Genomic DNA, 25,658 nt, shown 5'->3' with positions numbered 1-25,658 from the left:
GCAGAAGCAGTGGTCCCGGCCCCATTGCTCCGAACCATGCGCCACGTGAGCATGGGCTTTATCTGCGCCACAAGCATCATGTGTCATACTGCTCCATGCATGTGCAAATGGCAAAAGTGTCATTTTAGAAACATTAGGTACGCATAATATAAAAATAGACCAAAGTGCTATAACAAGTCAAAAATTTTGTAACAAACTGAGCTTTAAAACCTACTGCCGCACTCACTAGAGGTACGGAGCAGTAGAACACACAGTGCTTGTGGCGCAGATAATCAAAGTACCTTCATGCACACGCGGTGCATAGTGCAGAAGCAGTGGTCCCGGCCCCATTGCTCCGCACCATGCGCCACGTGAGCATGGGCTTTATCTGCGCCACAAGCATCATGTGTCATACTGCTCCATGCATGTGCAAATGGCAAAAGTGTCATTTTAGAAACATTAGGTACGCATAATAGAAAAATAGACCAAAGTGCTATAACAAGTCAAAAATTTTGTAACAAACTGAGCTTTAAAACCTACTGCCGCACTCACTAGAGGTACGGAGCAGTAGAACACACAGTTCTTGTGGCGCAGATAATCAAAGTACCTTCATGCACACGCGGTGCATAGTGCAGAAGCAGTGGTCCCGGCCCCATTGCTCCGCACCATGCGCCACGTGAGCATGGGCTTTATCTGCGCCACAAGCATCATGTGTCATACTGCTCCATGCATGTGCAAATGGCAAAAGTGTCATTTTAGAAACATTAGGTACGCATAATATAAAAATAGACCAAAGTGCTATAACAAGTCAAAAATTTTGTAACAAACTGAGCTTTAAAACCTACTGCCGCACTCACTAGAGGTACGGAGCAGTAGAACACACAGTGCTTGTGGCGCAGATAATCAAAGTGCCTTCATGCACACGCGGTGCATAGTGCAGAAGCAGTGGTCCCGGCCCCATTGCTCCGCACCATGCGCCACGTGTGCATGGGCTTTATCTGCGCCTCATGCATCATGTGTCATACTGCTCCATACCAACAAGGCAAGAATTGGTTTTACAATTCGCGTAAAACCGGAGGGTCCTGCTCTCCTGTGAACTCAGGCAATAATGAGGTGTACAGGTGGGTATAGCGGGCTGGAGTTGAAGGTTGTGCGGAGGATGCTTGGACAGGTGGAGATTGATTTGGCAAAGTGGAAGGGACTGGTAAGGGTGCTGGGGGAGTAGGCCCTGGTGGTTGTTGGCAAGGAAGAAGGCCAGCTATGTTGCATTCAAATGTAAGGCGGTCTAAACGGCCAAAAAACAATAGCTCTCTGCTTATGCGTTCAAAGGCCATTTGCTGGGTTGGACTCAGCTGGCGTAAGCCGTCAGACAAATATTTCCCGAAAGCATCAAATCGGTCGGGAGGCCTACGTAGAACCTGTTCGGCCCGTATCAGTAATTCCTCCTCTGGGTTGTCTATTTTCTTTTCCTTGCGACGCGATTTTTTACAGGCCTGTTGTGGCGGTGTGGGTGTAGTGGATATTCCTTGCGATGTTCCTGGAGACTCCGACAATCCAGACAGGTCCAGGGTCGGTGAATGTTCTGTCTCTGCACTGTGTTGCTGTGGAAACAAATACAAAGTTCAATTTATTAATCAAGTTTATTTATTATTTCTACAGTTCCCTACCAGCGTGAAGGATTGGCAAAACATCGCTGCAGAGTTTGAAGAGACATGGAATTTCCCAAATTGTGGAGGAGCCATTGATGGCAAACACGTCCGCATCAACCAGCCTGCACAGAGTGGTTCCTAGTACTTCAATTACAAGGGATACTTTAGTATCGTTCTAATGGCTGTGGTTAATGCGAACTACGAGTTCATCTTCCTGGATGTTGGCAGGAATGGGCGTGCTTCGGATGGTGGAACTTTGAAGGATACCAAGTTCTACCAGAGGCTCACCTCCAACACTCTTCACTTGCCGTCGGTCCAGGAAACCAAACATGGGCTCAATTTTGTGTTCGTGGCAGACGAGGCATTTGCCCTTCATGAGCACATCATGAAGCCATATGCCAAAAGGGGCCTGGACCACGACAAAAGAATTTTCAACTACAGCCTTTCCAGGGCACGGCGGCTTGTGGAGAGTGCGTTTGGTATCCTGGCAAGCCGTTTCCGCATTTTCCATACTGCCATCAACCTGAGGGTGGACAAAATAGACTGGGTCGTCATGGCGTGCTGTGTCCTGCACAATTTACTGCGCCGCAAGGAAAGACCACAAAGGCCTACAGGACCAGCACCACCAGAGGTCCCAGAGGAGCCAAAGGAGGTAGTGCAGATATCCTCTGTGGAAACGCCGGCGCAACAGTATAGGGGGACTACACGCGCCATGCAGGTTAGAGACCAGTACAAGGACTATTTTAATGGAGTGGGTGCTGTCCATTGGCAGGAGAACCACATTTAAGACATGTGTGGACTGAACCTATTCTCCGGGCCCAAAAAAATAATGAGGAAGGACATGTGTCAATACCGGGTCTGTACTTACCGACAATGGTTGGGAACTTTCATCCACAGTCTGCAACACCTCATCCCCCTCACTCTCCACCATGAGGTACAGTCCGGTCCTCTGTGCCTCCTGACTCAGGGTGAAGGTTAAGAGATTGTAGTACCACAAGGAGGTCTCATACACGTCGCCGGCTCCGGCACCAGATCTCTTGGTGGTCTGCATTTTCTTATGCTCTTTTAGGAACACAGTGCGGAGATTTTGGATTTTTTTCCGCACCCACTCCGCATTGGCTTCAGGGTGATATGAACGGCTGAAATTGGCCAACTCATCCAGGGCATTTGCTCTTTTAATTTTGTTACTGTAGTCTTTGGACTTCGTCTTCCAAAGACATTCGTACTCCCTGTATTTGTCGATAAATGCTTCGACGAAGTCACGCTCCTTTGCCAGAGCCTGAGACATGTCTATAAGAAAATAGATAAAAAAAATTATTAAATGATTATAGTTTATATATTGTTAAGACACTTCTTTTATTTCAGGTTCACTTTTGTTAATATCACAATAAAGTTTTAAGTTTCACCAACCAGTTTCCTTTTTATTGTAAACAAGGTGATAGTGTACACAGCTTCATCTATTCCAGTGTTGGCCAACCTTGACACTCCTGCTTTAGTTGAACTACACATTCCAGCATGACCTGCTGTGGTTTTGCTATTTACCATTTACACACATAGATATATCACTGCACTGCATTGGTGGGCATCAAATGCACTGGGGGGGAATTGGTGCGCAGCTAATGCATTGGTGGGCAGCTAATGAATTGGTGGGCATTGGCGGGCAGCTAATGCATTGGTGGGCAGCTAATGCATTGGTGGGCAGCGGTGGGCAGCTAATGCATTGGTGGGCAGCTAATGCATTGGTGGGCAGCTAATGCATTGGTGGGTAGGGAAGGTCCAAATACCTGTCTTCAATTTGGCTGTGCTCCAGGATCCTCCGTCACTGCTATCCTGTACCATCGACGAGTCTCACAAAATGCCTGCGGAGGGAGTGACACACACAGATATATCACTGCACTGCATTGGTGGGCATCAAATGCACTGGGGGGTAATTGGTGCGCAGCTAATGCATTGGTGGGCAGCTAATGAATTGGTGGGCATTGGTGGGCAGCTAATGCATTGGTGGCCAGCGGTGGGCAGCTAATGCATTGGTGGCCAGCGGTGGGCAGCTAATGCATTGGTGGGCAGCGGTGGGCAGCTAATGCATTGGTGGCCAGCTAATGCATTGGTGGCCAGCGGTGGGCAGCTAATGCATTGGTGGCCAACGGTGGGCAGCTAATGCATTGGTGGGCAGCGGTGGGCAGCTAATGCATTGGTGGCCAGCGGTGGGCAGCTAATGCATTGGTGGCCAGCGGTGGGCAGCTAATGCATTGGTGGGCAGCGGTGGGCAGCTAATGCATTGGTGGCCAGCTAATGCATTGGTGGCCAGTGGTGGGCAGCTAATGCATTGGTGGCCAGCGGTGGGCAGCTAATGCATTGGTGGCCAGCGGTGGGCAGCTAATGCATTGGTGGGCAGCGGTGGGCAGCTAATGCATTGGTGGGCAGCGGTGGGCAGCTAATGCATTGGTGGCCAGCTAATGCATTGGTGGCCAGCGGTGGGCAGCTAATGCATTGGTGGCCAGCGGTGGGCAGCTAATGCATTGGTGGGCAGCGGTGGGCAGCTAATGCATTGGTGGCCAGCAGTGGGCAGCTAATGCATTGGTGGCCAGCGGTGGGCAGCTAATGCATTGGTGGCCAGCGGTGGGCAGCTAATGCATTGGTGGCCAGCGGTGGGCAGCTAATGCATTGGTGGCCAGCGGTGGGCAGCTAATGCATTGGTGGGCAGCTAATGCATTGGTGGGTAGGGAAGGTCCAAATACCTGTCTTCAATTTGGCTGTGCTCCAGGATCCTCCGTCACTGCTATCCTGTACCATCCACGAGTCTCACAAAATGGCTGCGGAGGGAGTGACCAGGAAATGAGTATAAACAAGCAGGATCTGACGACGGTCTGACGAGGCAAGTGCACACGATCATCTCGCAATCTGCATACAATCAGCCCCCAATCTGAGGTCGGATTTAAAGATCTTTACTGCAGTAGGTAGGATCTTCAATCCGACCTACGACCGGCGGGTACGCGCATCGGATCGGAATTGTGGGCTTAAAACAAAAGAATTTGCACCAATCTATAGCAAACGCTCGTACGACCCATCGAAATCGGAGGTTTTTATGCCAAATCGTCCTGGTGTGTACGGCCCCTTAGACTTCCTGATTCATTTTCCTAATTCTATCCGCCTCTTGGAATACCACTTTTACAGGGCACCAATGGTTCATGATGGATCAGAAAGGGCATTTGCAGCTAGATAAGAATCTTGGCCATCTTGCTAAATATTTTTCCCCATATCATCCAACAAAATATATTTGTATTTTTTATTTCATAAAGTGAACAATGAGGGTTTAGATTGAGGTTTATAGGTTTTATTCAAACAAACTTTATTTTAAAATTGTGTGTTTGTTTTTTCCTTATTTTCTCTTGGTTATACAGACCAATATCCTTATGGACCCCATAGTACTACAATCAATAGTAGAAAAGTGGCAGTACAGGCTCCTTATGTTATCATTTTTCATTATTGTAATGCAGTTATAGGGCTCCACATGAGATCTGCAGCTCTGTACAGAGGGCATTAAATAAAGGCCCATACACACTGGGCGACTTTGAATTGAAAGTCGCTCAAAACAGCAGGTTTGAGCGCCTTTCAGCTCAAAGCTGCCCAGTGTGTATGGCCCGGCAATGAGCGCTGCTGCACGCTCCCGCAACATCGCCGGGAAAGCTGCTCATCTGCTGGTTATACCAGCAGATGAGTGGCTTTCATGATGGCTTTGCATAGCGCTTCGGAATATGCAACGCTGTCCTCCCCCCTCTGTCGGCGCCAGGCATGGGGAAAGCCGCTCATTGTGTATGCACTGAGCAGCTTTCCCTGCAGTGATGATAGTCATCATCACTGTCTATACAGACTAAAAAGTAAACTTTTTAGGCTTAATTACTGGTTCAGCTACTTGTCACTCAGCTTCCTCTGCAATACTTTTTGTTTCCGTATAGTATGTTAAATAATTTCCTTCTTTCATTTTCTGTTTAAAGTGTTCAGAATAATAAACTACTGTAACATGTTAAGCACGGCTTGTGTAATAGTCTTACTGGATGACTGAGTGATTTATGTTTACCCAGCGGGTCATTTCATTTTCGTTTGAACAAGATGGCCAGTACAAAGTCTTTATGCATTGGCTTATGAAGCATGAAGACCTCTTCAACCAAACATATCTGTATAATATATGTTAGGCTATTTGCCCTAGTTTAATTCATGTCATTCATTTTATAAATTTACAGTTTCTGTCATTTATGTTCACCAAACTGAAATGAAATAAATACCACAGGCAGTTAGTCATTGCATGTGCTACTATAAACACTACACTGCTCTGTATATAATAAAGATGTTTATTGATTTTTTTTTATAGAAAATGTTTCTCATATATTACACTTATGTATATTAGATGCAGCAATCAGTTTCATTATGCAAAGCTGAACATTATGAAGTGCTATGAAATGTGATAATTAAAAATACATGTCTAATGAAAAAATATAGAACAGTCACATACTTCAGGTAGTAATAGTATGGTAATAGTGACAAATAGAAACTGCAGTAGTGGCTCAGTTCAAAGCAATAGCGTAGGGTGCAATAATGGAACTTCTGCCTTCATTGGGTCATGGTATACCCTCCACCTCTCAATCTTGAATATAGACTATTCCCCTGGGCTTCTCTGGTGAGTACTCTATGTCCCCGAGAGTAGCCCATGGCTCAGCAGGGCAGAGGGGAAAGCCCCTTTGTGTTTCCCACTGTTTAGATCCTGCATACGTCTATTATCATTAGTTTAGTCAAAATTCAACAGCAGCTCCTCATATAAGTTAGATGTTGAATAAAATAAGTGAGCCTTAGAAAATGTGGCCCTTATTCAGATCTGATCGCAGAACAAATTTGTTCTCAAAATGGGCAAAACCATGTGCACTGCAGGTGGGGCAGATGTAACATGTGCAGAGAGAGTTACATTTGGGTGGGGTGTGTTGAAACTGAAATCTAAATTGCAGTGTAAAAATAAGCCAGTATTTACCCTGCTCAGAAACAAAATAACTCCCCCAAATCTAACTCTCTCTATACATGCTACATCTTCCCAACCTGCAGTGCACATGGTTTTGCCCATTTTGAATAAGGGCCTGTATGTATCACAGGCCTACAGGGGTTGGGTATGGGTTCCCAACAGTCAGGTCAGGTTAATGAAGAGATGATACACACCAGGTAGAACACCAACGTTTCATTGTTTTCACACTTTCATCAGGGTTATTATTTCTATTAATTAATCACCCACATGGATTCCATGAACAATGGACACCTGTACATCAGTCTGATTCAGTTTGCTCTTGAAAGTCTGAAAAAGACAACTGGATGGGTGAATCTGTTTTTCCCATTAATATTTGCAATGATTTGATTTAACATTGTATTTCCACTGGTCCATAGAAAAAAAAAATCATCTATATAACGTGCAAACAATAGGACATATAGCAGAAGTGATCAGGTGCACTGCTAGCTGCAGCTGTTTCGAGGGTTGTCAGTCCTCAGAAAAGCACAAGCAAGATACAAGAGTAGTAGCTAACCAGCGCTGGCTGTAACGAAATATCAATGTAATAATTACATTTATAAAATGGTTTATTTATTAATTACAAAAAGATTCCATGTTGTCTGTCAGTGGTGGGAAGTTGTTCTTTAAAGAAAAGTATATCAGCATTGTGATCTGTGAAACTGTACACGTCTACTTTGGGGATGGTAATTCCCTTACAGCCCATGTCATACTCCTGTGCTAAAGCTGAAGTAGTAGATTTCACAGAGCAAAAAGTGCAGTATATAAATGAAAGACAGACCAATTCACCCAGTTCTATAAGTTACAAAATCTGTCGGTGCCATGGTTCAGTAAGGGCAGAAATCAGCTGTCTGAAACTTATACATATTCAATAACCCAGCACTTCACTTTAAATGAAAACGGACATTTTTGTTGTCGACCTTTTCCATGTCGTCCTATTTCTTGTGTTGACCTTTTGACCATATCGACCTAAGGTACAGTATGTCAACCCCTTTCACATGTCAACCTATGGCCTGTCGACCAATAGTGATTGACTTATTGACTGTTGACCCTATTACTGTCAACCCTATGACCATTACCCAAATAGGCATCAGTACTCATATACTTGTGGATTCATAACTATGGGGTTTATTATAGTTCATTCTTTCTGACAAAATCCTTCTTAGATGGACAAAACCATGTGCACTGCAGGGGGGCAGATGTAACATCTGCAGAGAGAATTAGATTTGTGTGAGTTATTTTGTTTCCGTGCAGGGAAAATACTGACTGCATGATTTTACACTTCAATATAGATCTCACTTTGAAGAAAAACCCCACCCAAATCTAATTCTCTCTGCACAAGTTACATCTGCCCCACCCGCAGTGCACATGGTTTTGTCCATCTAAGAAGGATTTTGTCAGAAAGAATGGACTAGAATAACCCCCTATATTAGTGTAACACCCATATGTATTGTTAGCGTATAAAGAGGTGTGGATTGCTCACCTGTTCTGGTCATTTACAATTATTTCTTCTGGATTTCCCCTGCTCAAGCAGAGAGGCCAGTGGTTCCCAAAAGTATATGACAGATAATAAAAAATGAAGTCTATTTTATTACACATTGAACTAACAGCAAAGTATGGCTTTATCTAAGATACACTTTAAGAAAATGACCGTACTTGAAAGTAATCGGTCTTTCTCTTACAATATGTTACATTACAAATTACTAATGTTGCTAACAAAATTGCATTACTATAGTAAGGATACAACTGAAATTGAGAAACCTTTTGCTAGGAACAGAAAATAAGCAACATCTTGCAAAAAAAAAACAACTGCAAATATACATAACATATATACAGTAACTATCGTTCCTCAAATTTATATACTATGCCCCAAAGTCTAGTCCTGTGCATCTTCTCTGGCCAGTCTTAAATGATGCACAGTTCACTCCTTTTAATACTGTTGCAGTTGGTGAAGTAATATATGGATAAAATCCATTGTCTAAGAGACGTTACTGTTCTCCCTTGTGGAGATAATTCATTAAAATCAAGGTTAATGCTAAGAAGACTGGCTAGAATACTCAGCAATATTGCAATGTACTGTCCAATTGTATTTGTCTCCAAAATTCTCCAACTTGCGTTGTTTTAGTCTATCAATTCTACTTTTCATTTATATTTAGCTGTAATTGTGCAGAGACTATCACTAAAGTGGTATCTTAGTGGATCTTGCCTGACCATTAGTTTTTATCAGTAATAAAGTTCTGAATGCTCCTGAGTATTTCTGCACTATAATAATATCTCTCGCTAATACACTTTCTCCCAGTACCTTCCTACTGCTGGGCTTCGAAAATAAAGTCTAGTCTTATCCTGGGCACAATCATCCAGCCTCCTGACATCTCCTCCACACCTCTGACAGAGGAGTTCTAGTCTACATCATGATGTAATGCTGACACACAGCCATTTTGTCAGTCAGCACCTCAGCAGCGCAGCTCCTTTTTTCTCCCTTCTCACTGTCCTCACCAACCTTCACCAACTACCACTGGTCACCTGACATGCTCCTGACCTTTTGTGCAGCTGCAAAGACTGCTGGAAAAGATCATCCTTGTAATTAAATGCACTGTACTACACTTCACAGAGTCACAAGTAATACATCACTTAGCAGGGTATTACATTAGCATACAGATAAGCCAACATTTCGGGGGTCACACATATTTGTTGAGGTAAAACAGTGATATAAAATATACATCTTAACTTAAAAAAATCTGCATGAAATGTCTTAGAACCAATATAAGGGTATCTTATATCATTATATTATTTAAAAATGCTTCCATTGATGTAGTAATTTACCCAGTCTGTTTCCACTTTGCAGCTATTTGGTTGTATGATCGGTGGCTGGGACAATGGGGGCTTCACTCTCCGGCTCCTTGTGCTGTGTTTTGGAAGTAGGCTCAGGGAAGAAAACCCATGCTCACTTGCTGCCAGAGACTTAGGAGCACTGCTGATATACTGCTGATGCAAGGTGAGAGGGAGAAGGATGTTTTATCCATGACGACCACTCCCCCTGGTTGGAGTATATTATGGGCAGAGGGAGCATTCGTTTCATTGGAGAGAGGGGAGGACACAAATGTAAACAGCATGGAATTATAGGAAGAGCGGAGACACATGAGTTGTGTTTTGGATCTCTTTAGTCATGTACAGGTGAGATAACCTCTTTTGCTGAGTCAATATTTATCACACGTGTTTCTACAGACAGAGATCCTTAAAACCTGCCCATTTATTGGTACATGAAGATTGGAGTTGAGATCCACTATCATAAAGAACATTATCAGTATTCCGTGAACCACACAGGACAAAAAGTTTTGGAAAACTCGACTTTATACATTTCTTGAAACATTTTTTTTTATAAAGTGGATAATATTCTTTAACAGGCTGTCTTTTCTATTATTCAACTTTGTGCAATGTATCCCCTTCCCGACATTTGACGTACATTTACGTCATGGTCGGGAAGTACTTCCCGACACATGGCATAAATGTACGTCATGGGTTAAAACTGTCACCGCGTCTATAGACGCGGTGACAGTTTGGAGATGTCTGCTGTCCCTGACAGCAGACATCCCCCCTCGCCGCCCGGGGGGGGCAGGGGTGCCCCCCCCGGTCGGCGATCGCTGTGATTGGCTGTTCAAATCTGAACAGCCATTCACAGCGTTTCCTGTGTTACCGGCGGCTAAGCCGCTCGGTAACACAGAAAACGGTGGTGATCGGTGCAGCACCGATCACCACCGAGCGGCAGCACCCCCCTCCCACCCGCCGGGCACTCACCCGGCAGCAGCAGCAGCTCCCCCGGCTCCACCGCTACGTCCGGAGCGCACGCTGCGCTCCCCTCCTCCCCCCTCCCCCCCGCAGCAGCAGCAGCAGCAGCATCATGCTGCTGCTGGAAAAGTTAAAAATAAAATAAAATGAAAAATGTGCAAATGTGTATATATATATATATATATATATATATACACACACATATATATATATATATATATATATATATATGTGTGTGTATATATATGTATATATATGTATATATATATATATATACACACATATATATATATATATATATGTGTGTGTGTGTGTGTGTGTGTGTGTGTGTGCGTATACCGCACCGATCACCAACGATCGCCAGCCCCCCCCCCTCCCACCCGGCAGCCCCCCTCCCTCCCACCCACCCGGCTGCCGCAGCGCCAGCACCCCTCCCACCCCCCCGCCAGCCGCAGCGCCAGCCCCCCTCCCAAAGCTGGTGACCAAAATGGGGTCACTTGTGGGGGGGTTCCACTGTATTGGTGCTTCGGGGGTCTTGCTAATGCGACATAGCACCCGCCATTCATTCCACCACCAAATATCACTCCTTCCCTTCTGAGTCCTGCCATGCACCCAACTGGTATTTTTTGGTCACATGTGAGGCATTGCCGTACCCGGGAGAAATTGGGGCACAGATTTTGGGGTGCTTTGTCTCCTTCATTCCTTGTGAAAATTAAAAATTTTGAGCCAGAACTGCATTTTTGTGTAAAAAAATAATTTTTTTTACACAAAAATGCAGATCTGGCTCAAAATTTTTCATTTTCACAAGGAATGAAGGAGACAAAGCACCCCAAAATCTGTGCCCCAATTTCTCCCGGGTACGGCAATGCCTCACATGTGACCAAAAAATACCAGTTGGGTGCATGGCAGGACTCAGAAGGGAAGGAGTGATTTTTGGATTTTGCAGCACAGATTCTGGTTGAATGACCCCCGAAACACCCATACAGTGGAACCCCCCCACAAGTGACCCCATTTTGCAAACTACACCCCTCAGGGAATTCATCTAGGGGTATAGAGTACATTTCAAACCCCCCGGGGTTTCACCAATTTTGATACAACTGAGCTGTGAAAATGAAAAATTATTTTTTTTCATTTTCACTGCCCAGTTGTACCACAATTGGTGAAACCCCTGGGGGTTTGAAATGTACACTATACCCCTAGATGAATTCCCTGAGGGGTGTAGTTTGCAAAATGGGGTCACTTGTGGGGGGGTTCCTAACTTTTAGCATCTTATGGTGCCTAGAAACCTACATGGTGCCTAAAAAATAATCTCATAAAAAGGAGGCTCCAAAATCAAGTAGGTGCTCCTTCTATTATGAAGCCGGTGGTTTGGTCACCGTGCACACTAGGGCCACATATAGGATATTTATGAAAACCAAAGAATTGGGGGAATCAATTTTTAGTCACATTTCTCTAGTAAAATGTACTGTGTTCCTTAGAAAAATGTATTAAAATTGAAAATCCGAAAAAAAAATGAAATTTTGAAATTTCACCTACACTTTGTTTTAATTCCTGTGAAACACCTAAAGGGTTAACAAACTTCCAAAATGCTGTTTTGAATACTGTGAGGGGTGCAGTTTTTGAAATGGCATCATTTATGGGGGTGTCTCACATACAAGTCCCTCAAAGTCACATCAGAACTGAACTGGTCCCTAAAAAAATCAGTGTTTGAAATTTTCTTGAAAATTTGAGAATTTGCTAGTCATATTTGAAGCCTCCTAGTGTCCAAAAAAATGAAAAGGAGGTTGAAATAATAATTGCAACATAAAGTAGACATATGGTCTTTGTTAGTTATTAACTATTTTGAGTGGTATGATTATTTGTCTCACAAGCAGAAAATGTGACATTTTGCATATTGCTAAATTTTCCATTTTTTCACGATATTTTGGTATTTTTCACAAAAAAACACAGACTGTATCGACCCAAATTTACCACTAACTTGAAGTACAATGTGTCACGAGAAAACAATCTCAAAATCACTGGGATAAGTAAAAGCAAAAAAAAGTTATCCCCACTTAAGTGAGACATGTCAGATTTGAAAAAAAATGGCTCTGTCAGGAACGCAAAAACTAGCTCTGTCAGGAAGGGGTTAAAGGCAGAGTTTTACAATATATCTCCACCAACAGGTGGTCTGACTTGCTAACATTGCCCCTGGTTGACAGCTGGGCCATTTTAATAAAATGCCATTAGTGTAAGCTGCCCATGGCCCACATGTAGATGACTTGTAGTAATGTCATCTTTGCCCAAGGTGTTTTAATATCTTAAGGCATCCCTGGTTAGCATAGCAAGTTGTTTCTTTACTACCTCCCTAAGGCACAGAGTGAAAAGGTTACAGAGTAACAATAGTGTTTCGCCAACAGAAGCAAAATTTTATGTTTTGTTTTGCTTTAAGTCAAATTTAGGCCAGAAATTAAGGCTTCAGTGAGCTGTCACAGTTGCATTCAGTTGTAATGTTTTCTGTTTTACAAATGGAACCAAAATACTCTTTTTTCCAAGTTGTCAATTTCATCATTCATTTCATCTATGTGCACATCCACAGATTTTGTTCTGAAGCACTGCAGAACAGAACTCCGGTATGGCACTCTAATGAAATCTGCATTTTATTGTACTTTTCCTAATGAATAAATGATATGTATTCTCCTTTCTGTTAGATGCCTCATGCAGAGGTTATCATACCTCAAAATACATTTTGAAAACAATAAGAGACTACTGTAATAACAAAAACTGGACGAGTTGTCAATTTATGTAAATGCTGGTAGAATTTAATGAAAAATATTATGTGATATCAGACCTTTTGTTGGTTCCACTGAAAATGTAGTCACAATATTGGGTGGCATTGTTAGAATTGGATCAGTCCTATATAATAAAAATATAATGCTGCTCCTCACCTCTATGGGGAGATTCAATGGTTGTGCGTGCTGGTGGCCACTGCATTCATGAGTTGTTTAACACACCGGGATGTTGCATCTTATTGGAGTCTTGCAGGGGTAATGCTGATAGCAGTTGCATACAGAGTTGCACATCTGCTCACATACAGTAGGAAGCCAAAGTTTCAATGCTGCTAACGATTGTGCATCTAAAAATGCATCAGATAGTAATGCAGCATCTATAGACACTGCGAGTGGGCACCTTAGTCTTTGTTTATTTGGATGCAAATAGGTACACAAGGGATGGTGCAAACACAAGGATGGCTGTGTCTGAATCTGACTCAGAATCAACCCATAAGTCTCCATAGCACAGAACACATACAACAAAACACACAAATAATAAAGTCTATTGAAAATGACAGTTTTCTGGGATAATTTGAAGCCCTGCAGGCACGTAAAGTTTAATTAGACAGAAAGTGAGCTACAGAAGAGGGGAGCCAGTCTTGGATACTGGAGTATACTTGCTGACTGGCAAGGTCTTCTGTAGAAGTCCCCTAAAGTGGGAGGGATGGAGGTTAGAAACCTATGGGGGCTGCTGTTGCACCTGTAAACTAAGAAACTGATGCTGCATAACCCCTGTAATAAGTCCTAGGGAGGCTTACATTTTGTGAATTTCCCCCAAATTGTGTTTAACAAATATTCACCTTTGGCCACATACATGACAAATAAAGAGATAGTTTGAGAGGAGAAGGTATACTGCAGTGGGGCTCAGTCTTAGACATGCATCCAAAATGTGTGTGCTTAGTGTTTGAGTTGAACTCAAGGGGATGTGGGAATGAGCTGTCCACAGCTGTCCACAGCCTACTGATCTTTTCCTCTATGACCAGCTGTATGTAGTATCTATAAGTGTGTACAGATTGTAAGATTTTCTAAAACAATATGCACGATAGCGATATCATTAACGATGTTATTGTGCATATAGTCTAGTGTGTATGCACTATATCGTTAAAGGTGCACACTCCTGTGGGTCGTTACCGACCCCTGTGTTGCCATGCAGTCATTTTTTGCCTATATCATCATGTTCAGCAGGGGCCAGGTGACATCACTGAACAATATCGTTATTCAGTGTGTACATCCTATATTGTTCATCTGAGAGCTCCGCTGATATCATTAACAATATTGGTGATGGAGCTCATTGTATAGTGTGTACCCAGCTTATCTCTAATGCTGGTAATATCTGATGCGGCTTGAACTTACTCATTAACATATTGACCTATCTGATATGTAGGGGATCTCCACATATTTGTTCGTAACATGTTGTCATGTTACACCAGTGGTCAGGGAACTCGGTCCTCATTACCCCACGCAGTGCATGTTTTCCAGGTCTCCTCACAGAATCACAAGTGAAATAATTAGCTCCACCTGCGGACCTTATAAAATGTGTCTGTGAGTAATTAGTACACCTGTGCACCTGCTGGGTTACCAGCAAAACATGCTCTGTGTGGGGTAATGAGGACCGAGTTCCCTGACCACTGTGTTACACTGTGTCATATCATATCACATGTATTAAAGAAACATAAGCTGCATGTTAAATTGGTTAGACATTTAAACTCTTTTCACAAGCAATATATGTAGAGTATGATATGTAAATAGCTGTAATTATTCTGAAATTTCCAAGTTTTATTTGCAATAGCACTTTATTATATATAGCCTAAGAGTGAAATCCCACCTTGCGAATGTGGTCGCTGTGTGATTTTTACTGTATGTCCAAAATCATTCATAAGCTGATCACTATCTAATGATTTCTCCACTGATCACCACTGTCGACAGCTGCAATGAAATCAGCCTGATCGACACACACCCTCCCCTAAAACGCTTGGACATGCCTGTATTTATTCTGGCACGCCTGCGTTTTCTTTTTTTTAGCATGCCCATTAAACGGCCAGTTACCACCCCCCAGACACCGGCTTCTCGCCAATCAAAAAAAAGTAGCAGGATTTCAGCGCTGGTTGGCGTCGCACAAGTGTACTGCAGCCCCGTTGCATGTGCAGTCTATCAATAATTGTCCACTGTGCGACTTTGCACAGCAGTGATCAAGTCTGAATCAGGCCCCTTGTTTGGTCAACTAGCTATAGTTAATAACTAATAAATTAATAAAGCAAAGTTATGATGCTAAGTCCACTAAATAGAATATTATTTTCACATATGAATAGTAAATATCAATATCATTATCATTAAATGAATAGTAAACAATGAATGCCTTGAGCTTGCGCTAGAGGCTTTTATATATATTGATTACAAATGTGTTGTGGTTACATATATGTACAGTATATAGGTCTTCTAAAATAGGGACTCTGAAGGTATTTCTTTGATGTATTGTATTTCCAATGATTATAAATTCCCATGGAATGACTGCAAGTGACTTCTAGTCGTAGGAATTCATTAAATCTTTTAGAATATGGGCCGGTTCAATAAAAAATTGTCTATCATATTATACATTTTGTAATTGGGAGAAACAAAGCAGACTTCTTAACATTTATTAACCTATTCTATTCTTGCACACTCTTAGAAGTATGGCATCTCAGTCCCTCAATAAAACTGTAGCATCCTCTAGCATCCTTAAAAACTGTCTGCAGTATGGCGGTAGCCATTTTCTAAGTGTCACTTTCCATTATAGAGATGGGAGTGTGACCGCAGATGCGGCAGGCCAGGTACAGGCACGTTAAGTAATTACGCCACTGAGTGTAATGTGAGCCTGTGTTCCTGCACAGCAATGGCTGCTCATTGTATCTTGGTTTTGTACATGCTTGAACTTTCTGAGCTACACTCAAATCACTTCATAGTCGCAACCACGCTCCTGAATAATGTGACAGGAAGACAAACCACTCAGTTGCTGTTGATATTTCCTGTCCTTGTGTCTTAGAATTTTATTTCACTGCCTACTGTAATACCTTTTTACCTAACCTGGATTGATTCTAGACTACTCTTACATCCAACTCAGACATCGGCTGTCTTAATGTATGCCCCGTGGATGTCTGCAGAGAAGTCAAAAATAACTAAGACCAGACAATAACATCTGTCTCTTACCATGAATAAGTCCATGGCTGTTTCAGTTATTTACTGTCCCTTGAACCTTTATTGGAATAAAATACAAATATTTGATTTGACAGAAGAGTTTATAGTTGGGATGCATTTTTCAATATCATAGGGACGATATTAGTCTGTAGTAAGTTATTCACTTGAATCTAGAGAAGGTCTTTTCTGACAACTGCTTCCATTAGTGGTTCATGAAAGGTCTGCAAAGAGCTTGGATGATTGTGGTACATACAGAACCAATTACATCAATACATCTTACTTAAAGGTTGTTGTGGCTGAATGCAGATCACAAGTGCACATGAGTAGATTCATTAATCTACTAAATAAAGTTTAACTGTATTTCAGAGTGAACCATAAGAAATAATCCATTTCAGTAATATAAAGAGTTCAGTCAATTGAGTGTATTGCAGTGGTAATCAGGATATTAAGTGAATCCCAAATTACACAGGGATAGATTAAGCAGGTTACCATGGCACCAAAAAACATCTGCTAAACAAAGTCAAAGTAATGATAAACACATTTGAGGTCCCTTTGTTGTTGATTTTTCCTACCAGATGCACATAGCTATAAAAGAGCTATCAGTGAAGCTATCCATTAGTTGCCAATTCAGAATGATTTCATCAATTTATCCCCAAGCCATTTCTAAAATCTGCTAAATGGAGTGCAACTTGAATAAAATGAAACAGTCAAGTTTTTATTTAGTTTTGTTTTTTGCGGCTAATCTTCTGTATACGCAGTGTAGGAAACTCATTAACATTCAGCATGTTTTTTTTATTAAGAAAACAAAATTTAAGTAGGAAAATGATAGTGAACATGTAGAGATAGGGATGGCCTGGAGCCATTTTGAATTATGCCATTAAAATGTAAACATTAAAAAACTAATGTAATTGACAAATCCACAAAATATTGTCAGTGCAATCTTACTAATACTGCTTTCACATTGCAGAAATGGGTAATGACACGGTATTCTTAAATGGGACTTTAAAACGGGTCAGAGCCTTGAGACCTTTCACATTGCAGGTGAAAACCGTTTTAAAAATCATTTAATACCATTCAAACATTCAACCCGTTTAACCCCCAAGGGACACGTTTCAAGCCACTGAAATAGAGCTGTTAAAACTGCCAAAAAAACGGCTTTAAAACGTGTAGGACTCTGCTTTTTAACCGTGTTGAAATACCGGTTAACTTTAACCGGTAAATCAACTCTGGCACTTTCACATTGCACCCTTAAACGTTTTAAAATGGAAAAAAACGGCAATATACCGTTTTAAAAGTGCCATGTGAAAGGGGTATAAATATGGTGATGGAAATGTTATTGGCAAAAGTTATAGCACGATTCAGCAATAAGCATTTACAAAGCCACGTGTTTGCTAAATATCATCAGAACTTACATGTTCTCTTTCCATCTAATGCCTACACTATCTTCGTATTTCCACTATGACGTTTTCACAGCATTTAAGTTAGAGTAATTGGCAACAGTGTTTATTATCTACATTTTTGGAACTATTTTACAAATATTTTAATTGCTGTAATTTCAAATTTATATTGTAGATTTTGGCACCATCAATTATTTTCCACTATTCACAACTTTTAAATATAGGAACTCATGATTTACTTCTTACACCACATTACTACATTTCCGTACATGTATTTAAGCCAAGCATTCCAAACATCAGGTCCTCAAGGCATACATACAGTCCAGGTTTCAGTGATATCTATGCTTGAACACAGCTGACTTAATTAGCTCATTTGGTTTTTTTATTGAACCATGTGTGCTGAGGGCTGGATATCACTAAGACCTACATTCTTAGCATGCCCCGAGGACCGAGGTTGGGAATGCCTGATTTAAGCTAAGAGTTACAATTTTGTCTACAAGGCACTAGTCACAACAGCAAGAACATAGATGTTATTTATTGTCCAAAATACCATGCTGCCTTGATGCTTCATTATGGAAACTGATTGCATATTTAATGACTTCATAACATCTGCAGATAATGGTTTATAGGAACATGTTGTCCTCTGGAATACAGAATGTTTTCATGCATAGATATTGCGTATATATGTTCTAATGAAGCAATAGGAAAACATCTACAGTATCTAGTTGTTCTATCTAAAATTAAATATAAAGCATACACAGGATTATATTTACAGGTTTGGATATAAGTAAATGTATTGGAAAGTATGGAATTATTATTTTAGAGAACACTGCAGTTAACATGTAATTGTAAGGGAATGTAATCATAAGGTCGACAATAACAATTTTGACCTTTAATGTGACACCACAATGTCAACACATGTTGAAATTGTTTATTTCAAAAGGTAACGTAAACATTTAGCTAGGTTGCTTTAGGGCATCTCAGTATAACAATATTTTATTACTCCATAATAATTATATATATAACACTCCTAACACACGCAGTAGCTGCTCGTGTCCACTGTATCTAACCCTCTTGAACATTTGCTGCACTAGTGTGATGCCTTGGGGTGGTTGGCTGGGCTGATTTTGGGGGTGTCCCACACTCCAGACTTGAGCTCTTAGAACAGGGGGGGTAACCAATCCGAGGCAATGAGCCAAAAAATAGGTTATGGTAAGACAAAGAGCCGATACCATGCAAAAAAAATGGGCGTGGTCTAGTTCCCACAAGGCCATGCACCATTTTTGTGTTCATGCAGGGTGCGCAACAAGTAGGAGCCAGGGTTGCACAGTAAATGTCAGCTACCCTGCTGCATTAAAGACATTCCCCTGACCCCACTGTACAGCCGCTCAAAACTATGGAAATAATGCATGCATTAATTAATTGCCCACTGCTGGGGTGCAGCCAGGAGGGCAGGCAGAGCAGGAGCAGAAAATGGTTGGCAATGGCTGACAATGACTGATGTAAGCATGCTCAAAGCACAACAGCGCATGTGCCGGCCACAGGGTCACTTCTTGTGCTTCTGCGTCTGCTTCCCAGTGGCAGTGCAACTACTATTTACAAGATCAATTACATGCTAATAAAATGTAGTGCTAACTGGTATTAGAAGTATAGAAACATTATTACTTCTGAAATAAAGTGCCCCCATTGTCAAGTGAGGTGAGATGGTGCAATACAGACAGCAGATTAACACTGACGTCTGCAGCACATCTCATGTCACACTCACAGGCAATCTGTACAGACCCCAAACACACACACAGAGAAAAAGGGGCAAAGGTAGGAGGAGGCACAGGGTTGAAAGGTCAGCTATGATTGTCTTGGACTCCAGAGAGCTCTCTCCTTATACCAAGGATTTAAGTTAGGGTTATACATTATATAAAGGGTTTGGGGTTGGGATTAGGATTATGAATAGGAGCATTATACTCATCAGACTAGCTTTATCATATGTGTTCACCATAACTGATGTGTTCACCATAAACAACTGGGAACTAAGGGGGTTACTCTGGTTCACTCCTTCTGGCAAATTCCTCAAATGGACAAAACCATGTGCACTGCAGGTGGGGTAGATGTTACTTGTGCAGATAGAATTATATTTGGGTGGGGTTTTACTTCAAATTGAGATCTATATTGCAGTGTAAAAATAAAGCAGTCAGTATTTTCCCTGCACAGAAACAAAATAACTCACCCAAATCTATTTCTCTCTGCACATTTTACATCTGCTTTTCTGCAGTGCACATGGTTTTGTCCATCTAAGAAGGAATTTGTCAGAAGGAGTGAACCAGAATAACCCCCTAAAAGACTCGTTTGGAGCCTCTGCAGCTATTGTGAGGCAGTAAATCACTGCTGGGCCACCAGAGGCAATATGTGGAAATACTACAAAGTTGACAATTTGTCAGTGTCTATGGTATAAATGTAATAGACTATAACCTGCCAGAAATGCGGGACTTTGTGCAAGTCTGTACATATTTTTAAAGTGGCATTCAGTTCCAAGGCACAACCAACCATAGTGACTGGTTGAGCAGAACTTAAACCATGTGCGTTGAGAATCCCAGACCCACCCCTGCAGATGACATCCATGGTGTCCTCATATTGGCGGCTAAATGAGCAGCGTGTTTTCATAGGCATGAGTAGATTGTACAATCCAACAAGGGACCCAAAGGCCCACACTGAGCTTCAGAGCTTATTTCACTGGGAGATGTAATGTGGCAGCAGATTATTTTCCTGAGGGTGAATGTGCCTCTTGGCTCAGGACTTCCAAGATACCACAGACAGAACTCTAGGAGGCAATGGAGTCATCTGCCTCCGGGCTCCTGCTCCCAAGTGGGCACCTCTCCACCCCTGTGAGTTTAAACCATAGATGTCACACTCTTTTTATTTTAAACATAATATTCATTGCATACTGTACATACACACATGCATACATATATTTATATAGGGTGGTGTTTGTGTGTGTGTGTGTGTGTGTGTGTGTGTGGGGGGGGGCACCAATATTTATCTTTCCTCTGGGCAACTGGGATGAATTTACGCCACTGCAAGATACTGTAGTCTAATGTGAATATCAAATGTGAGAACTTCATTGTTGTATCTTTTGATTCAATACCACATTCATTTAGCTCTGCCTCTCATTAGGCTATGGAATAGTCTACGTAGTATTACCTCATTACCACAGATACAATGAGTACTATTGTATTGTGCTGATTGTGTGAAAACTTTATATTATTCATTTGCCATTAACTATATCAAAACCTGTTTTTAACAAGATATTTTGAGGTGTGAAAGTACATTATCGGTATATAACTTCACATTCAAGTATATCAGAGTGGACACTTTTGTTTCCATTTTATAATTTGGGATTTTTTTAAATTGAGGGCACTACTATATAACAGAATGTGAATAATGGGTACTAATGTGTGTTGTGACGTGAATAAAGGACACTACTACAGTATGTGGTGTAAATTGAAACAGAGGCACTACCGGCTTCAATCGGATTTGGTTGTTCTTGCAATTGTTGCTGCTATATCTTGGTATTTGCAATTGCAATTATATAATAATATGAGCAGCAAAATCCTTAGCATAGGGATGCCACTGCTGTCACATGATCTACATCTAATGAAGTACAACTGCTGATACACCAGTACTACAGTATGTCGCAGTGCCTCTGTATACATGCCCAGAAAACAACACAATGGCCATGACATGCCTGTGTTTACTAGACCACTGCTTGTTACCACCCTCAAATGCTGTTTTCCTGTCACTCACTTTGCAAATAATCCCTAATTGCTCCAAAATGTAATTCACTCACTACGCATGTGCACTGTTGTTCACAAGCCCGCGCAGTCAGGGCTGGCAACAGAAATCTTGGGGCCCTGTACAATTATATTTATGGGGCCCCCACCTAATCCCAAATCCACACAACCCTCTTCTGTACGAGCCTCATTTAACCTTTCGCTGCTCCATATCCTGCTTTCAGGTGCGGACTTCTCTCGTTCTCAGTGCTGTTGGCCTGGCTATTGCCTTCTGCTGGCCTGTCACTTTCACAAAAGAATGCCGAGCACTACAAGCAGGCACGGAACAGACAACCCACGCATAAGATATAAAGTACAGGAGCCAGAGACTGAGGCTACAGTGCCAGCGGCGGGTATGGCTGTGCACCTGCGGCCACAGACCATGTGCACACACAGAGTAGATGGCTCTGAGCACCCAACGGCAGGGCGCACACACAGTAGACAGCAGTGGCACACAGTGTCAGTCAGACTCAGCCACACACAGATGGTGCACAGTAGACGGCCTGGCCCCGAGGGTCACTAACAGGCCAGCGGCCATGATGGGGCATGGAAGCTCTGGGGCCCTTGAGATTGCTGGGGCCCATCACACTTGTCCCCCTCGACCACCCTATCGCCTGCCCTGCATGCAGTAAGAAAACACCAGTCAATATGCGTACAATAGCCACATTAGAATCGCATCTGTATCAAGCTCTACATGAGATGTATTGTGAATAAGATTGCATTACTACTGTATGTAGCATCATTTTAATTGGGGACAAAACTGTGTGTCCACGCTATTTTCTTGTGGACACCACCCCCTTTTTTGCGGCACAGCCTTTGACACACACTGGGGGTGATTCTGGTTGACACACAGTTATGCGACGTTTGCAGCATTGCATGTCTTTCAAATCCCAAACGCCGCCCACACAGAACCCCGCCCCCCCTTGCAGGGCGAATTAAATGGCTGCAAATGGATATTTAGCATAAACATCCATTTGTAGCCTATGGGGCGACACCCACATCATTCGATGGTTGCTGACCATTGAATGATGTGGAGTGCACACGCAAATCTAAGACACTCTCAGGTGTCTTAGGCTTGCTTTTGTGTTCTAGAGGGGAATATAGTAGGCAGCTGACATCCGGTGATGTCAGCTACCCGCCCCCGGCGCCCGCATCACTGGGTCATTACTATGGGAACGCCCAGTGTTTTCATGGGAATGCCCATGAAATGCTGTGCGTACCGTGGCCGCATAGCCCGGCCCACCTTCCCACATCCCCCACCCGCTTCGTTGTGTACAGAATAAGGTCCACTGTCCCTTTACATTGCAGGGATGTGCAAATTTTATAGCAGGGGTCGACAAACACCCTAGCATCATCTTTGTTTTTATTATACATTAAATTAATTTAGAAAATTTGATTCACTACAATGTACTCTGGGCAAATGTAACATGTGCAGTGAGAGTTAGATTTGGGGGGAGTTATTTTGTTTCTGTGCAAGGTAAATATTAGATTTCAGTTTGAAAACATCCCACCCAAATCTAACTTTCTCTGCACATTTTACATCTGCCCCACCTGCAGTGCAACATGGCCATTTTGGGAACAAATTTATCCTGCAAGCAGGTCTGAATTAGTCCCTCTGTATCAAATATTGCAAGCAGATTGCTTTTTTACAAGTGAATGTAGGCATAATTAACCACCTATATGCCAAATATTTTTTCATTCTTAATAAGTATCCTGCATTCCTCTGTAGAGCTATTCCATACTCAAACCCATATATATGCTGATTGAAGGGGCAGTGTGCATTTTGTCATTATAGGCCCAACACACATAGCGATGTATGTAGGGCTTCCTAGCTATGCTAGGTTGGGCAGTGCTGCGGTGCTGTCGCTAAGAACACTGCGCTGACCGCCCACACACAGACCATGCTGTCCGCTCTCTGTGCTGAGAGAGCTGACAGCACCAGTGTTGAACACTGGCGACCAGCGAGATTGATGGACCCTTCCATCAATCTCGGTAACAACGTGCGGGGATACGCATTGCTGTTGCTATAGCCCCTACTAGGGATGCCAATCCCGGGGCATTTTTTCAGTCCCGGAATTCGGGATTGAAAAATGCTCAATCCCGGGATTTCCGAGATACCCATGATTGAGTTCATCAATGTAATGATGAACTTTAATCCTTCCTCTAACCCTAAATCAATTGCCCCAAAGGTACTTACAAGAAGGCAGGAGGAGGTGTGCGGCTGTTAGGAGCCGGGCCGTGCGGCGCACAGTAGAGGACCCGTGCAGCCGACTGTTAGTAGGTGGGGTGCTCTAATGAGGAGGACCAGGCCGTGCAACACAGAGGAGATGATAGACGTGCGGCTGTCAGGACCCAGGCCGGAGGAGGTGAGATGTTGAGGAACCAGAGGAGGCGGTGATTGGCTGTGCAGCGTGACCTCTGACATCATGTCACGCTGTGCACGGCCGGGGTCAGTAGCAGCCGGGAAGTGTCTGAGTAGATGCGCCAACGCTGCACGGCATTAGATTTGCGCATGCGCAGACTAATCCCTGAATTCCGAGATTGGACCTTCCAATCCCAGGATTTAAATCCCTGTGTTTTTAGGGCCAAATCTAGGGATCCTGCTGATCCCGGGATTGACCACCCTAGCCCCCACACACACACACAAACCGATGTAGGGGCATTTTCTAAGCGACTTTGACAAACTAAACAAAGTCGCTTAGAAAATGCCTTAATATCAGCATGTGTGTAGGCCCTAATAGATTTACAGCACATTGAACATACTTAAAACTGCACTATTTCCAAGAAATTAGATCAAATGAAAATACTGTCTAATATTGGCAACTGTTGCAAAGATTATTAACTGTGGATGTTTATAATTTTCTAGAATTATGAACCTGCAGAAAAATCATTTTGTAATTATGAAAATCAACTGTATTTACGATGGCAGTATGAACTGTGACCATGTACTATGTTTTCCAAGATCAGTTTTGAATTCTAGAATATAATAAGCTTCCTCATCCTTCTCATTTCCTACATCACTTCCGTAATCCTAGAAAGCCTGTAACCTTTAGAGCAGTGAATTGCACTTTTTTTTCCCATTAGTCTCATAAGTGTATCTAACTATATAAATGCACGATCATGAGAACAACAAGGTTCTTTCTACACGTAATTTCTGAAGGATCCTGTAAAATAAAAAAATAAAAAAAGTTGATTTAAAAATAAAAAAATAAAACTACATTTATCTTAAATGTTATTTTTAAAAAACGTATATGCATATTAAAATAGGATTTTATGGCAAAAATAGGTGCTTGAAATAACATGAAAAAAATAAAACGAATCTCTTTTTTTTGCACATTTGTTTATAAGCCTTTATGACTGATATTTATTTGCGCAATGACAAGTAATAATAAGAGTAAGTAAACAGTATGGTGGTTCCTATTACCAATTTAAGTCTAAGAAATATTTTATATGAAATGAATTAACACCTTACGCGAAGAAATGTTCTATATGAAATAATTTAAGGGTGGACATTTACTAAGATGGGAGTTCTATTTCAGATGGGATGTTGCTAGGGGCAACCAAGCAGAGTCTTTTTATTATCTTTTAGAAGGTGCTAAATAAGAACTAGATTCTGATTGGTTGCCCATTACAACATCCAATCTGAAATAGAACTCCCATCTCAGTAAATTTTCCCCAACAACACTTTACGGTGTAATAGACCATCTTTAAAAATATATTTCTTCAATTTAGAAAAGGTAGATAGAAGTAGTTTGAATTAGTGAATGACAAGAAAAAGGTTAAAGTGTCTGAAGTACCATTTAGCACCCTCCTGGCTCTATCTCACTTTCCCTTGATGACTTCTCCACCTGACTGCCTTGCATCCTCTATTCTAGCATAGCTTCTATCATCCTTGGAGAGTTTACCATGCCTATTAATAATAGCAACTCCCTGCTGCCTTCAGATTTCTGTCTAACCTCTTACTGCGATCTCTTGCTGTGGTCTGACTTCTTTAATCA

At 42.1% G+C, this 25,658-nt stretch overlaps 2 protein-coding genes across 2 annotated transcripts in view; one reads left to right on the top strand and one right to left on the bottom strand.

Moving 5' to 3' along the window:
- Positions 1-25,658, top strand: part of NALF1 (NALCN channel auxiliary factor 1) — a 431,907-nt gene that overhangs the window by 107,814 nt on the left and 298,435 nt on the right. The gene's annotated exons all lie outside the window — the stretch shown is intronic.
- On the bottom strand, positions 1,035-4,548 carry LOC146059302 (uncharacterized). The gene is made up of 4 exons (XM_083171411.1): positions 4,367-4,548; positions 3,413-3,487; positions 2,497-2,918; positions 1,035-1,580 (listed from the first exon to the last, which is right to left on the bottom strand). The coding sequence occupies exons 2-4, from the start codon at positions 3,465-3,467 to the stop codon at positions 1,035-1,037; spliced, it is 1,023 nt and encodes a 340-aa protein (XP_083027537.1). The 5' UTR covers positions 3,468-3,487; positions 4,367-4,548.

This window comes from Crinia signifera, chromosome 2 (genome assembly GCF_055691185.1).
Source record: "Crinia signifera chromosome 2, ASM5569118v1, whole genome shotgun sequence".
In the NCBI taxonomy this organism is placed as follows: domain Eukaryota; kingdom Metazoa; phylum Chordata; class Amphibia; order Anura; family Myobatrachidae; genus Crinia; species Crinia signifera.
This window is presented reverse-complemented; position numbering and strand designations above follow the sequence as displayed.

Bases quoted from the DNA above. Each gene is read 5' to 3' on its own strand.
- LOC146059302 (XM_083171411.1), bottom strand. From the start codon at position 3,467: ATGGTACAGGATAGCAGTGACGGAGGATCCTGGAGCACAGCCAAATTG. The intron at 2,919-3,412 runs GTATTTGGACCT...ATTTTCTTATAG, and splicing joins CACAGCCAAATTGAAGACAG to ACATGTCTCAGGCTCTGGCA. The intron at 1,581-2,496 runs GTAAGTACAGAC...TTGTTTCCACAG, and splicing joins AAAGTTCCCAACCATTGTCG to CAACACAGTGCAGAGACAGA.